Here is a 12,624-nt window from a genome sequence, read left to right as displayed (position 1 = left end):
GGAGATGAGAGGTTAGAGAAAACTGTTTCCATTAGTCCCACTGTATACACCTAGGTCATAATCCAGCCTATACTGTATATTGAAACTATAGATAAAGAAAAGCCCATCACATACACTTCTGCCAGTAGCTTGTAGGGCAGCCTCAGAATTATTTGCAATAAATAGCACACAAAACAGCACAGGTATCAAAATATCTAGAATTAAAAAATCATGTCCCATCATTCCTGTGTCAGAATAAACTACAGTGCACCCTGGCACTTGATACCCACTGGTTTGCAAGATTCCAACAAGTCAGTGAAGTGACCCCATCATATTTCAAATCATTGTCTTAAATGGATTTAAAACATTCATTTCTCCTGCCAAGGGAACTTTCGGACCCTTGCCTTGAATTGTATCTTTCATAGATAAGGGCAGGAAACTCTAAAAGAGATTTCACAGCATTCTCACAACATTTCAATTATCAGCCTTTTTTGGAAGATGACATGACAGCTGAGAAGGTATAAGATCAGTATGAGTTTGCTGAATGTTGGGCACGTCAAGAGGTTCCATTTGGATTGCTCAGGCAATGAAACCATCCTTCTGTATCTTAGAATAAAATATTGATCTCCTGGCCCATGCACACTATACAATAATGGTGCTGGGACTTGCAGTTTAGGGAGGGGTATTTAGCATTCTCAGCTAGAGAGCAATAATTCTTCACAAAACTGAAAATCCCAGGATTTCAGAGATGAAAGCATGGCAGTTAAAGTGGAATAATAGTGCAATAATTGGGTAGTGTAAATGGGCTGCTTTCATTGTAACTCTTATTACTATCAATTGTGTTAAATAAGGACGTAATTCTTCTCTACTTTTCTTCTCAAAAGGAAGCAATGAATAGTTTTAACAGTTTTCCTCTGGCTACAAGAAAGTCTTTGAAAACTGTGCATTTTTCAAAAACTATTTGCAATTCAGAATTTATTCAGCACAAATCTGACATGCAGGAAACAACATTTCAAAGAAATAACATTTTCTGCACAGAAAATTCTGTTTCTGCCACAGAAAAAGATGTGTAAATTTTGTGCAGAATAACTACAGCATTTTGTGTGCAGAAAATATTAATTAAATGCAAAAATATCATTTTCTATGCAGAAAATGCTATTTCCTTCACAGAAAATGTTGTTTTCTCTGCAAAACAATCACATGCAATTTTTATGTAGCATAAATCTAGAACTGCAAAGATTATAGTCAGTCCAGGATACTTTTCATCAGGGTTTCTCAATACTCAAGGAATGTGTTTTTCAATCATTTGTCAAATTTGTTGAATATTCTTCCCATCCCTACCATTCACTAGACTTTTTATAACAAATATGGCATTAGAACAAAGGATATGTTCAAGCTAATCACTCTGACTCAAGGGCAGGAATAATACAACTCTTTAGATATTGTTGGATTGCAGGTCCCATCAAGTTATAGCCAGTTTAGCTAATAATGAAGGATGGTGGGAATTTTTCTCTGACAGTATCTGGAATGCACAAGTTTTCCAGCCCTACTATAGAGGTATTCTAATTTCATAGCTAGTGCCATTCAGCCTTTGTCTTCCAGCTCCATAGAATACTGTAATCTGAATGAAACTATCATTAGTATATATTCAGTATATATATTCCTTTGGTTTATCAAATACTGTAAGTAAACATCTGAGTACAAAAGTCTGAATAAAAAGATTATGGTGATCTTTTATGAATTAAACATATAATCTTTTTAAAGACTAAAGAGAAGCAACTAATGAGTTTAAGAAATTCTCCACCTCATACTCCTATTTGCAATTATTGGCTTAACTTTGCCATTCCATTAGCCAGGGAGACACATCAGAATAAATTGTAAAAATAAACAAGGCAGGATTAATCATATCCAGTATGGGTTTCATCTGTTATCAACAGTAAGACAACTCAACATGCTCTGCAGAAAACGTAATTTACATATAATCACATTGTCTCAAAGAATTTTTTTTAGCTTACACTAAAATGGTCTTATTTGAATATTTAAAATCCATCTAGCGTGCTCAGTTTTGTTGCTGCCAGTGTCTTATTACAGTGGACAACCTGTGATCCTCCAGAGGCTACTGGAATATGATTCCCATACTCCCTGTGCACTGGATATGCTGGCTCAGGTATATCTCTGTACCTGGAGACCCACAAGTTCCCCCAAACTTTGTCTTGAACAATTCTACTGAACAAGAAATTCCATGACATGAAACAACATGCCTTCCCTTTCTTCAAATGAGAATAATGCTAACCTGGTTCCCAGTGACTACATAAAGCTATACATGGGCAATACCACTTTAGTGCCATGTGGAAGTTCACATAATGATGGCTGTCATCATTGTTTTATTATTAGATGGCACTGAGCTTAATTGTATCTGGATGGAGTCAGGAGTCTCCTGTGGCTGTAATTCAATTTTGGGCCTCATATAGGTAGACAGGAATTTTTAGTCCCCTTTTGCTGCTTTACTACATCACTGAAACCTAGAAACTGTAGCCAACCAAACTACATCAGCTATTTAGTTAAGTACATTTAATAAAATAATCTCTCCCAGCATACTTCCCCAGCCTGACAGAAGCATTATTCATCCATGCCCCAACCACTGGGAGACTGAACCTGCTTCTCCTCATGTAGCTGATGCCTGGTAAAGTATGTTGGGGTGCAATTATGATCATGGCAATACAGGTTGAGTCTCCCTTATCCAAAATGCTTGGAACCAGAAGCTGTTTGAATTTTTGATTTATTTTTTTTATTTTGCAATATTTGCATATATTTAATGAGATATCTTATAGGTGGGGCCCAGGTCTAAACACAAAATTCATTTGTATTTCATATGTACCTTATACACATAGCATAATGGTAATTTTATAAATTATTTTTAATAATTTTGTGCATGAAACAAAGTTTGTGTACACTCAACCATCACAAAGCAAAGGTGCCACTACCTTAGCCACTCATGAAAAAAGTTTTGGATTTTGGAGTATTTCGGATTCCAAAATTCTGGATAGGAGAGATTCAACATGGAGTGTAATAATTGTACTAAATAACAATCATGAATACAGAAGTGTCACAGGTGAGTAAATTTAATTAACTTTTCTGTATACACATTTGTTGTTTAGTCACAATTATGACATTATCATGAAGTTCTTGAAAATATTTAACCTGACGTTTAGTTAAATGTTGAAATATTTAGCATTTCACCAGAGAGTACTCAAACTTAAAGCAGCATAAAGAGAAATAATTTGAGGTGTTTTTAAAAATTAAAATAAGTGATAACTGTTTACTAAATTATGAATACTGAATCTTTCAAATTGCTTAATTATAATTTATAAATTATTTTACAGCTACCAAAAGAAATCTAGAACTGAAATTGCTCTAGTACAAATTTGCTGCAGAACAAATTTGCATCTGTTTCAAAATGTACAGGTTTGACAGAAAGTATACCAATACACATGACCCAAATTCAGCAAAAAGCTAATTAACCAGCAATAGTGAAGGAAATTTTAATTTTTACAATGCCTGCTCTTAACTGAAAACGTATAAGCTTACTCTAACTTCTGACAGAGTTTAATTCTGATGGTCTTCTAGTCCACCTAGCCCACATAAATCACATTTTTTCTATCTCATTGTTGTAGTGATTGTTTAATATATATTTTAAAACAGTATTACAAATTGCATTGATGATCAATCTTTAGATAAAAGGAAAATATAAATAAAAACATAACCATCATATTCAGTCACCTGTTTGGAAAGGAGTTCATGGCAGAGTTTGTAGAGGCAAATAAACTTTCTAGAAAGCAACCGGGCATCCACAAATCCTTCTGCCACCAGCATTATTTCACAAATGAGTTCGAGATCTGGAATCACCATTGCACAGGGCCTGTCAGATTGATTAAATAGATTAAAATTCTATAATATTGGCCTTCATTACAAATTTTCACAGTTTCCCTGTGAACCACAGTTCCCAAGTGAACCATTGTCAAAGCAATGCTTGGGAAAGTTACCAGTGGCCTTGCTCACTGGAACTAGAGTCCATAAAAGTAATTTGGGAAATAACTTCCACAAATTATGTATATGCTGATTTCTTGCCTTTGGTGTCAAACATGGAATGTTTAGCACAAGTTGACTTCTAGAATATCCAAACCTGAGTGCTTCTGGGAGTGACTGTTAGTGAGAAGTGGTCATAAAACTATTAATTCTGACTTCATTTACTTCTAGGGAAATTATCTTTTCAAGATGTTTTCCTGCCTAAGTTGAAGAACAAGATGTCAGACAAATCTCATTCTAGATACAAAAATTAACTGGACTGGTAGGTGAGGGATGATGATGATGATGATGATGATGATTATTATTATTATTATTATTATTAACCTTGTCTTGTTTATGGCATGCAGGGCAGCCTGTATGGCACACACATCTCTGTCCTGAAGCAGAGGGAAGTGGCCAGGGGGCTCAGAAAATATTACTGGCGAACTACTTCTCTCTGCCACTCCAACAGACTTAAGGCAGCTGTATAATTCTACCTAATGGGGCAAAGGCAGACTTGAATCTTTTATTTAGGTAAGATCTTCACAGATATGGAAACCAGTTGATATAGAGGGTATGGACATGCCTTCCATTCACCAGCACAGCCTGGAAACTATTTATATGTGCACCAAAAAGGTGGGGTAGGGTGGGAGAGCAGTCTTTTGTTATTCTCTTTGGTATGTTGCCCCATGTTAGGAAATGGTAATACACACTTTACCAAATGATTTGCTTCTGCAATATAAACATGTCTTTTATTCTCAAGCCCACAATGGGAGAGATGAAAGCTTACCACAAGACATGTATGCATGCATATAATAGCTCACAGATTAGTTAAAAAATAAATTAAGTTACTCAAAATGCCTGAAGAGGGCATAAAGGCATTTACATTAAATCAGCCAGTGAACAAACCATATCCTGCGTGTTTACCTTTTCTTTTACTTCTGAATAAAACTCAATGCCTGTATGGCATTGAGTTTTGTCCAGGAGTCACAGCTTATACACAAACACACACACACACACACGGATTCAGTGCTGGCTGTGTCATTAGGCATGGTGCGGTGGCAGCCTCAGGCCTCAGCTCATGTTAGTAGTCCTGAAGTGGCAGTACATTGTTAATTATTTACTTTGTTATTTCTATATATTTTCTCTGATCCAGCTAAGGATGTTCCAGGAAGAAAATCCCAGAAGTAACTTATACAACCGTGGCTTTGAAAATATAGTAATAACAAAGTAAATAACTAACTGTATACTGATTATTTCCTGTTTGTGAGACCTTCATCTAAAGCATGGGCAGGGGACGGACTGCCCCCTCCAGATGTTGTTGGGAAGCAGGTCTCAGGCATCCTAGCCAGCAAAGCTGATGATGAGAAATGATAGAAGCTGCAGCACAAAAACATCTGGAAGGCTACAGCTCTCCCAGTCCTGACCTAAATATCAGAGTATTAATTTTGTGAAAGCTTTAATATTTTGACCTTGCAAATGTCAATACAGACAAATGTCATCCACCTCTACAGGACTAATACATGGGAATGAATATGCATTGGTTATCTGCCCAATAACATTTTTCAAATTTCCAGTATCAGCTCAGAAAGGTGTAAAATACATTTTAAAATGGGAGTATTAAGAGAAGATGCATTTAGACATGCATATTTTGAGAAAACATACATTTGGAAATGTGTTTTTAAATGCAAATTTTTATGTTGATGGTTGAAAATGAAAACTCCTAATTAAGGCAGAAATAGGACACATGATGGGAACATGGGAATCTGACAAGGGCCACAACAGACCGACCCACTCGGCCCTGAGAGCCTCTCTAGCTGACAAAAAAATCTGAAAGTACCAGATTTTGTGCCAATTATTTTTGGAGATCCATATAATGTTTTCTTCATCATGAAGTATTTCCTGGGAACTTCCATCTTTAACAAGCATTTTTCATTCCTACTTTCCAGGTGAGTTTAAATTAACACAGTATTTTCTAAAATAAAATATTGTATATACTCATCTATAAGTCTAAAAATTTATGTCCAAAAATTGACCCCAAAATCCTAGGTTGACTTATTTACGGGTCAGTATGGTAATCTCTAAAAGGGATGGCGGAAATAGTCAAACTGACATAGAGGAAACAAGGCAAACAGTGCAAGGACCCAGCAGTGGGAGGCAAAAAAACTTGCACAGGCAGCAAGTAAAAGGGAACCATGGTCTGCGATGTCTCTACACTAATGCACAGAGCATGGGAAATAAGCAAGATGAACTCGAACTCCTAGTACAACAAAGCAAATATGATATAATAGGCATCACTGAAACCTGGTGGGATGAGTCTCATGATTGGAATGTGGAAATAGAGGGGTATAACCTTATTAAGAGAAATAGGCCAAACAGGAAAGGAGGAGGAATAGCACTATATGTCAGAGATATTTACACCAGTGAAGAGATCCTGGACATCAATCATGGAAGCCAGGTGGAGAGCATCTGGATAAGAATCAAAGGGGAGGGAAACAACAAGGGTGTTACGGTGGGAGTCTACTACAGACCCCCAAGTCAGACTGAGGAATTGGATGATATCTTTCTAGAACAGATGACCACACAGTCAGAAAAGAGAGATGTAGTAGTGATGGGCGACTTCAACTATCCTGATATTTGCTGGAAGTCAAACTCAGCAAAATCCTCAAGGTCTAGCAAATTCCTCACTTGCCTGGAAGACAATTTCATGGTCCAAAAGGTGGAAGAGGCAACAAGGGGGTCAGCTATTTTAGATCTGATCCTAACCAACAAGGATGACTTGGTTAATGGGGTGCAAGTGGTGGGATCCTTAGGTGGAAGCGACCATGTTCTCCTGGAGTTTGTTATACAATGGAGAGGAGAAGCCAGGCAGAGTCAGACACGCATCCTAGACTTTAGGAGAGCGGATTTCAGTAAACTTAGAGAAGTACTGAGGGCGATTCCATGGTCAGAAATACTAAAAGATAAAGGAGTTCAGGACGGATGGGACTTTCTCAAAAGGGAGATACTGAAGGCACAATTTCAAACAGTTCCAGTGAGAAAGAAAAACGGGAGGTGTCTCAAGAAACCAGGATGGATGACTAAGGAACTTTCAACCGAGCTAAGTTTGAAACAGAACATGTATAAGAAATGGAAAAAGGGGGAAATCACGAAAAAGGAATTCAAAGAAATAGCAGGCATGTGTAGGGGTAAAGTCAGAAAAGCTAAATCGCAGAATGAACTCAGGCTTGCTAGAGAGGTTAAGAACAATAAAAAGGGCTTTTTTGGATATGTCCGCAGCAAGAGGAAGAAGAAGGAAACGGTAGGGCCACTGCGTGGAGAAGATGGCAAAATGCTAACAGGAGATAGAGAAAAGGCAGAATTACTCAACACCTTCTTTGCCTCAGTCTTCTCAGAAAAGGCAAAGGGTGCTCAACCTGAGGATAATGGAGCAGAGGACAGAATAGGGGAATTTCAGCACAGAATAAGTAAAGAGATAGTAGAGGAACACCTTGTTAATCTAAATGAATTTAAGTCTCCGGGACCAGATGAACTCCATCCAAGGGTATTAAAAGAACTGGCAAAAGTAATATCGGAGCCATTGGCAATCATATTTGAAAACTCCTGGAGAACAGGAGAGATCCCAGCAGACTGGAGGAGGGCAAACGTTGTCCCCATCTTCAAAAAGGGGGAAAAAGAGGATCCCAACAATTATCGCCCAGTTAGTCTGACATCAGTTCTAGGAAAGATTCTGGAGCAGATCATTAAACAGAGAGTCTGTGAACATCTAGAAGGCAATGCCATAATCACAAAAAGTCAACATGGGTTTCAGAGAAACAAGTCATGCCAGACAAATCTAATCTCTTTCTTTGACAAAATTACCAGCTTGGTAGATGAAGGGAATGCTGTGGATATAGTATATCTTGATTTCAGTAAGGCCTTTGACAAGGTTTCCCATGACATTCTTGCAAACAAGCTTGTAAAATGTGGGCTAGACAAAGGAACTGTTAAATGGATCTGTAATTGGTTGACCGGCCGAACCCAAAGGGTGCTCAACAATGGCTCCTTTTCATCCTGGAGAGAAGTGACCAGTGGGGTCCCACAGGGCTCTGTCCTGGGCCCAGTGCTATTCAACATCTTTATCAATGACCTGGATGACAGAATTGGGAGCATACTTATCAAATTTGCAGATGACACCAAATTAGGGGGAATAGCTAATACCCCAGAGGACAGGATCAAGATTCAAAATGACCTGAATAAACTAGAAAGCTGGGCCAAAGCTAACAAAATGAAATTCAACACAGAGAAATGTAAGGTATTGCACTTAGGGTGGAAAAATAAAATGCACAGATATAGGATGGGTGACACCTGGCTGAATGAAACTACGTGTGAAAGGGATCTAGGAGTCCAAGTAGACCACAAGTTGAACATGAGTGAACAGTGTGATGCGGCAGCTAAAAAGGCCAATGCTATTTTAGGCTGCATCAATAGAAGTATAGTGTCTAGATCAAGAGAAGTAATAGTGCCACTGTATTCTGCTTTGGTCAGGCCACACCTAGAATATTGTGTCCAGTTCTGGGCGCCACAATTCAAAAAGGACATTGAGAAACTGGAGCGTGTCCAAAGGAGGGCGACAAAAATGGTGAAGGGTCTGGAGACCATGCCCTATGAGGAACGACTTAGGGAGCTGGGGATGTTTAGCCTGGAGAAAAGAAGGTTAAGAGGTGATATGATAGCCCTGTTTAAATATTTGAAAGGATGTCATATTGAGGAGGGAGCAAGCTTGTTTTCTGCTGCTCCAGAGAACAGGACCCGGAACAATGGATGCAAGCTACAGGAAAAGAGATTCCACCTGAACATTAGGAGGAACTTCCTGACAGTAAGGGCTGTTCGTCAGTGGAATGCACTTCCTCGGAAGGTGATAGAGTCTCCTTCCTTGGAGGTCTTTAAACAGAGGCTGGATGGCCATCTGTCAGGGATGCTTTGATTTGGATTTCCTGCATAGCAGGGGGTTGGACTGGATGGCCCTAGTGGTCTCTTCCAACTCTACGATTCTATGATTCTATGATTCTATGATTCTTTCAGATTTCCCCATGCAGTTTCTTTCTGTCCTGAGCCAAGCAGATAGTGTCCTTGGTGACTGATTGACAGTCCCTCTCCCCCCCATGTGCTTCACTGTTTCAGGAGTTGAAGGCGGAAACACTGAAGCCTCGTCTTGTTTGCTGCTCACATACACACACTGAAGGAGCCTCCAAGCTTTACACTTGACCTATCCGTGGGTCATTTCAAAACCCATAATTTTGTCCCAAAACTTGCCCTCGACTTATACATTAGGTCAACTTATAGTCGAGTATATACGCTATCTCTCTACTTGGCTGTCTGTATTATTCTGGAACTAAGATGGCTGTCACCAGTAAACACAGCTATTGTTTCCAGGACACAGATTCAACAGAGATCAAGTGAGTAAAAGAGGAATATCAGCAATAAAACAAAATGATCTTATGTTTTATTATTATACTACTATTTCTGAACCACTTTAGCACTTTGATTATAACACCTGAATAATTATTAAAAAGGGCTCCATGGAAATTTATAAAAACCAATTTCTGAAATTTATTTATTTATTTACTTTATTTTTTATATGCCACCTTTCTCCCAGGTCAGGACTTAAGGCAGCTTCCATAACGTATTAAAAACATTTACAAAAAGTTCATGACAAATTTAAAAACACTACATTAAAACACTATAAAACTGATAAAAAACATACAAAAGTTAAAGACTAGATTTAATAATAAACACTGAAAACCAGGAATAAAAGTTATTAATGAATTAGATCCAAAGGAACGTCTCTCCACATGAAAAGCAACAAGTGCTCAGAGAAGGGTGCTTTTAGACCACATGCTATAGTGCTGTACATCTTGAAAACCACAGTATTTCATTTGTGGAACAGGTTGAACAGGAGGCAAAAGTAACTTTCTGAAGCACAAGATTTGTTATATAAACTGCTATTGTACTACTGGATGACAGTAGCATCACCGAGGTGTGTGTGTGGGGGGGGGGGAGTGTGGACCAGATTGGGTGACACCCCAGAAGGGGGGGTGACACCCGAGTGAGTAGGGGTCCCCCACCCCTCCCTACTGTGCACTACAGCATGCAGCAAGGAGGGGGAGTACCAGGGCACCCCTTCCTCTCTGCTCAGCACAGCTCTACTCATGTGTAAAGCCATTCTGGGCAAGGAGGGAGAAGCCCAGGGCAACCTATCCTCCCTGCTCGGCAAGGCTTTACATGTGTGTAAAGCTGCACCAGGCAGGAGGGTGAGGGTGAGGCCTTTTGGCCCTGCCCCTGAAGCCCACCCCCAAAGCCCCATCCCTGGACACCCCAGTGCGGGATGCCACTGCTGGATATCTTGTGTTACCACTCTTGTAAAGGTATACAAAAAATTACTAACATTTACTTTCTGCTCATGGATCCAAACATTTAGTTTCATCTGCTCATTTTCTTTGGATCCGATGCAATCCTCTGTATGCTTGCTCCACTATATACTTACCGAAAAAGAGCTTTAAGGTTTTCTGGGAGCTCTGCTCTTCCGGCATAACCTGGGTTAAGAGTTATGAAAATCCCCACTGTTGCTTTCAACTTAATAGTTTCACCTAAAAAGTTAAACCTGTAGGAATGGGTGTGACAATGTTATAAAGTAAGATGTTTAAAACATACAACAATGACACTAATACTCATCCCTCCACATCTGGGGCTTTGACTTTTGTGGATTTGATTATTCACAGATTTTATTAACATGTTCTCTCTAAGAATATCTAAGTACTCCAGCACAACTCTGTGGTAAACTTTAACCAAAAGTCGCACTGAAGGACCTAGAATTTCCTAGAGAGAACACTCCACTAGGCATTTGTAGCTCTTCCAGCACAATTCTATGGTCAATGTCTGGCAGATGTTGACCACAGAATTGCCCTGGAGGAACTAGAGATTCCTAGAGAGGTGTTCTCTCAGGTAAAAACATAGTGTTTTTGTTATTTGCAGTTTTTCCACATTCACAGGGGTCCTATGCCCCTACCTCCAATGAATGTGGAGGGACGAGTGTACAAATACTAAATCTTACACTTAATGTACCTTTTCTTCTTGTGACGGATAGCATCCTGAATCATTTTAACCTGAACAGCTACAACAGATAACACTTCCACAGAAATGCGATTAAATTCATCAAAACATCCCCACACGCCAGTTTGGCACAGACCTTTGTAGATATTCCCAATTGACTAATGCAGAGAAAGAAGAAAGAAAAACAGAAAACATTCTCATGAAATTAACCACAACAGTATACTGTTTTCACTCATTCTTTGAAAAGATGTTGCATTATAACTATTGACTGATTGACTGATACAGCTAATTTTTTAAAACAACAACAACAACATCCCCCATAGCACACACATTTTTAAATGGTTGGAGCAACAGCAGCAAGGGCTCATTAAAGAAGGCAGTCTGCTTATGTTATGAAGCTTATTAACGGGGCTGAGTTTATCTAAATGGTAGGTATGAAGAGCCTTGTAAAGTAAAATGCTACAACAGGCATACCTTAATTGTTACACATGATCTAATCAACAATATTGGCTAAAAAATGTAGTCAATTAGCATTTGTTGGTCCTCTATGGCTTTTTCCCCATGCTGTTCTAGAAAGGTCTGGATGGAGGCACCGTATGTTACAGATCATTTCTAATCAGTCACAGTAATTTTGAAGTAATGAACTCATTTAAAGAGAATCAGCATGCACCAACAGGGACTTCTATCCACATGCTTCCTACTCCCAAGTGTTTCTAATTGTAAGCTTCTCTGGGAGCATAATGATAAGGAGCAGCTTATAAACAATAAAATAAACACATGACTTTATTCCATGGAGAGCTTCAATAACCAGATGACTAGTTTTTGATCAATCAGTTTGGTAAAGGGGGAAAAAAGATTAAGGCTGCCTCCAGAAACACACTTTTCTTTTCAAATTCCCAGTGAATTAAAATGTGATATTACTGCGATTCCTTTGCTCTTACCAACTCCACTGGAGCCACTGATTCCCAAGACCATCTTACGGCAAGGAGTACTGTGAGTTATGGGAAAGGGGAATCCTCATTGGCGGAGGGCTTAAGACTGAAGTGCCAGAGGAAAAGGGGAAATAAATAGGAGAGAGGTGGATATAAAATTCAGACAGGAAGAGCTATATGCTGTTGTTAAGAAGTAGCAGTGAGCAAAGAGAGTTTTCTGTAATGATAAGCAATGGTTTTGTGGAGTTGGGACTTGTATGTGTAAGCCTCAGGACATTCTGATTAGCAAGGATTATGATCTCTTTCCTGTGACATTGCCCTGTTCTCCCCTCTGTGTGTAGCAGAAATCCCCATAACAGCTTGTGTGGGGGGGGGGGGGGAATGATTTTCCAAGCAACAATTATTTTTTAGCTTCCTGGATGGGAAAGTCCATCCCACAGTCTCATGGGAAGGACGGAACAGGGACAGGATGTCCCTCATCTGCTAATCCCCAGGGTTGTGAGTTCAGTCTCAGAGGGCTCCAAGTTGACTCAGCCTTCCATCCTTTTGTGGGTCA

The 12,624-nt window shown here is 39.1% G+C and overlaps 1 protein-coding gene across 1 annotated transcript in view; it reads right to left on the bottom strand.

Moving 5' to 3' along the window:
- LOC149313746 (dynein axonemal heavy chain 11-like) overlaps positions 1-12,624 on the bottom strand; it is a 62,843-nt gene that overhangs the window by 12,971 nt on the left and 37,248 nt on the right. Inside the window, exons 17-19 of the mRNA XM_089523028.1 lie at positions 11,149-11,294; positions 10,571-10,687; positions 3,760-3,898 (exon numbers count right to left, since the gene is read on the bottom strand). Of these exons, the coding sequence (XP_089379154.1) occupies positions 3,760-3,898; positions 10,571-10,687; positions 11,149-11,294 (402 nt within the window). The remainder of the gene's footprint in view (positions 1-3,759; positions 3,899-10,570; positions 10,688-11,148; positions 11,295-12,624) is intronic.

The sequence above is a fragment of the Sceloporus occidentalis genome, unplaced genomic scaffold (genome assembly GCF_023333645.1).
Source record: "Sceloporus occidentalis isolate IW3139 unplaced genomic scaffold, rSceOcc1.0.p SCAF_4, whole genome shotgun sequence".
In the NCBI taxonomy this organism is placed as follows: domain Eukaryota; kingdom Metazoa; phylum Chordata; class Lepidosauria; order Squamata; family Phrynosomatidae; genus Sceloporus; species Sceloporus occidentalis.
The sequence above is the reverse complement of the archived record's forward strand: the minus strand, read 5'-3'. Positions and strand labels throughout refer to the sequence as shown.